Genomic DNA, 2,992 nt, shown 5'->3' on the forward strand with positions numbered 1-2,992 from the left:
TCCCCAACCTACAGCCCTAGAGGCCACTGGGGCCAGTGACCCATTCTCACCCATCACAGACCCAGGGCCAGTCTCCATGCCACACTTGTTTGACCAGGCCAAGGCAATATTGCAGGGCCACATCAACTTCAAATGTGGGCAGATTCACCAGGGCAAGGTCCCTGCTTGTGTATATAGCTCTTGGCAGTGCATAATTCCTGGGGACCTGCAAGTGGCTCCCTTCACCTGCATCCCAGAAAGCAAGCCCTTGGAGCTACAGGCAGCAACTGACCCTGCCCTAAAACAAAAAGCTGTGCCCTGGATACCAATGGCCCTTGATCAACAGCAACAAGCCTCACCAGATGCTGTCACTGAACACACTAAGCTGTCCCAAGCCCTGTCCGAGGGAGCCATTGAGAAACTGGAGACAACTTTGCGGCACAAGTACCTGGCCTTCTTGTCAGGGCTGCCTGCTCTTTATTATGTGGCTCTCTCTAGGGCCATGGCACCGGCAATCTCTACCCAAGCTGTAATCGCAGGAATGGTGCCTGGGCCTGGTGAATTCCCAAGTGAACCTCTGACTCAGATGATCTCATCTGAAGAGCGGTGTCTGAGTCCTGGGCCATGCTTTCAAGATGCCAACGAGACTTGTGCAGACATTGAAGATGAGCTCCAGGTTGAAGAGCAGGTGGAAGAAATGATCAAGACGGTGCCTCTAGAAAGCCAGGCAGAGGCCTCTGGGCCCTACACCCTCAAGAAACCCATTTTAGCCAAACTAAATTTCCATCTAAGAAAGAAGATCCTAGAGATACAACTGGGAATTCCCATAAAGGCAAGGTTGTCCAGAGAACAAACTGTAGCAACCCCAGACAACACATCCACACAGGAGTCTCTAGGGAGTCTAAACAACCAAGGAAAAACATGGCTCCAGGATCTCCCCATCCCACCAGACACTCCTCATGTCCCAGATCCAGAATGGCTCCACCTTAAAGAACAGCTGGCCCTTGAGTTAAAGGCAGTGCAGCAGAACCAGAAGCAACCTAGTTCAAGACCAATACCTCATGGTTCTGCCCACTGGACCTCACAACCCAGTGGGGACATGACAGAGGCCCAGGTGCTTTGTGTTCACTTGGAGGCCAATGTGAACAGCCCCAGCCTGGAGGAGCCCTGGAGCCCTGAGCCCCAAAGCCCTGGCCACAGCAAGGACTCAGCCCAAGTCCCCATGCTGTCAGAAAAGAGAGAGGACCCAGGGAAACCCAAATTGGCAGGGGACCACGGAGAAGGGGATGCAGGGTTTGCACACTCCTCTACAAGAGACATAAGCCTCCCTGATGAAGCCCAGAGGCCAAAAGGGATACTTCTGAACAGGACGCCCCATAGCCCCTGGCGACGGAGCCATAGCTTTCCTCTTGATGCTCCCTGTGAGCACAGTACCCGGCATCACCCTCAGATGAAGCTTCCAGAGCCACCTCCAGGAATCCCTGGGGTGAAGGTATCTGAGAAGAATGACCTGCACAGCAGTCAAACCAAGCTTAATGTCATCCTCAAACCAGCAAGGATTCCTAAGAATGCCCTACCTGTGGTGCCCCAGGCATCACAGGGCCAGCTTTTCCTGGGCCAACTCATTCACAGTAAGCCTTTGCGGGACCAAACTCTGAAAGGTCAGGTTTTGCAGGGACAGGTGATGCCAGTCCATACCCACAAGAGGCCCAGCCTTCCAGAATCAGGCTTGAGAAGTAAGATGAAATCCTTTCTGCACTGTTTTAACTCCAAGGCAAAAGGCAAAGTGCATGAGGAATCCATGTTCTCTATAGCTGGGAAAGTGGCCAACACCAGAAAAGAAAATGTAGAAAAGGGCCTGGCTCCAGCCAAAAGTCCCATGGAGCGAACCAAGACAGAGAGGATAAGAGGGGACTCCAAGGCCCGATCTTCCCCCACTGAGAAGCAGGTGGGCCTGGCCTTCTTGGATGGTCCCCATTCCCCAGACAGTAAGCTCCGGCACCGCTCCCACTCTCACCAACTCCATTCTGCCTCAGTCCTGGGCCACCCCCACCACTGCCCTCGGCACTGTCCTCGAGTGGCTTGTGCCACCCAACCAAGGAATGTACCCTGGATCTCACCTCTCACCTCAGAGGGAAACGGTCTGCTCAAGAAGACCCAACACAGTCAAAAGACTTGGTAGGCTCCCCCAACATCTGTGTCCCTTGAAGAGGACTGCTACTGTCATTTTCATTAGTGTGCAGGTGGGGCAGAGTGCCCCCCAAAATACACTCTATGTCTCTAAGCAAAGCACTGTCTCCTCCTTCTCTCCACTGTGGTGTGTTAAGGGAAGGTACGAGGGGAGGCTAAAATGTCCTTCCCATCTAGACAAGGAGCTTTAACCCACACTTAAGCTGGGTCAGCATTCCACACAACTCCTCCCAGCCCACCCTGGACTGTGGATAAAGGGGCTTGAGCAGAGAAGGAAGGTAAGGTAAATAAAGGTCAGGCTTGAATTCTATCATGGCTTCCCATTGGTGTCCTTAGGCCCAGAGGAGCAATGTGGACATGAGGATAGTAGTGGCGAGAAGGAGTGGCCAGGAATCCCACAGGCAGAATTCACTGATGACTTCCGTAAAGGCCCACGGTCTGCAGGGGAGGTTTTCAGAGGAGTGCCACAGCACTCCCACCTTGAGGAGGTACTTTGTGTTTATTCAAAAGCATGTAGCTAATATGACAGGATGTCAAAAGCAAACGATAGAATCTCCCCTGCTCTGCTCCCTGTTGGTTATTGGCAAGATCTTTCTGGAGAATTCATCTGGGAAGCTGCTGTAACTCTCTTGCCTATATCCTGCCTCCACTGCCGGCCAGCTGCATGGAATGAGTGACCCTTGGAATGAAGATCACAGTAGGCCATGAAGAGGGGCTTGTCCTCCCCTCCCAAGGGCAGGCAGGGAGAGAATCAGGGAAGGGGAGCATGTAGATGGAGGTCTGAGTACCTGGGACAGAGGCTGACTGTTCCTGACCAGGGTAT

General features: G+C 53.0%; 1 protein-coding gene across 1 annotated transcript; it reads left to right on the forward strand.

Annotated features, from left to right (window-relative positions):
- Window positions 1–4: 4 nt before the first annotated feature.
- Window positions 5–2,383, forward strand: LOC112819128 (protein SPATA31F1-like; the record flags this gene model as incomplete). Its single annotated transcript, XM_025866159.2, has 1 exon — window positions 5–2,383. A coding segment is annotated over one exon (2,157 nt), but the record flags the coding sequence as incomplete, so codon positions are not given.
- Between the last annotated feature and the right edge of the window lie 609 nt (window positions 2,384–2,992).

This window comes from Callorhinus ursinus, unplaced genomic scaffold, assembly GCF_003265705.2.
Source record: "Callorhinus ursinus isolate GAN/ISIS: 27379988/994484 unplaced genomic scaffold, GSC_fseal_2.0 scaffold6142, whole genome shotgun sequence".
NCBI classification, from domain to species: domain Eukaryota; kingdom Metazoa; phylum Chordata; class Mammalia; order Carnivora; family Otariidae; genus Callorhinus; species Callorhinus ursinus.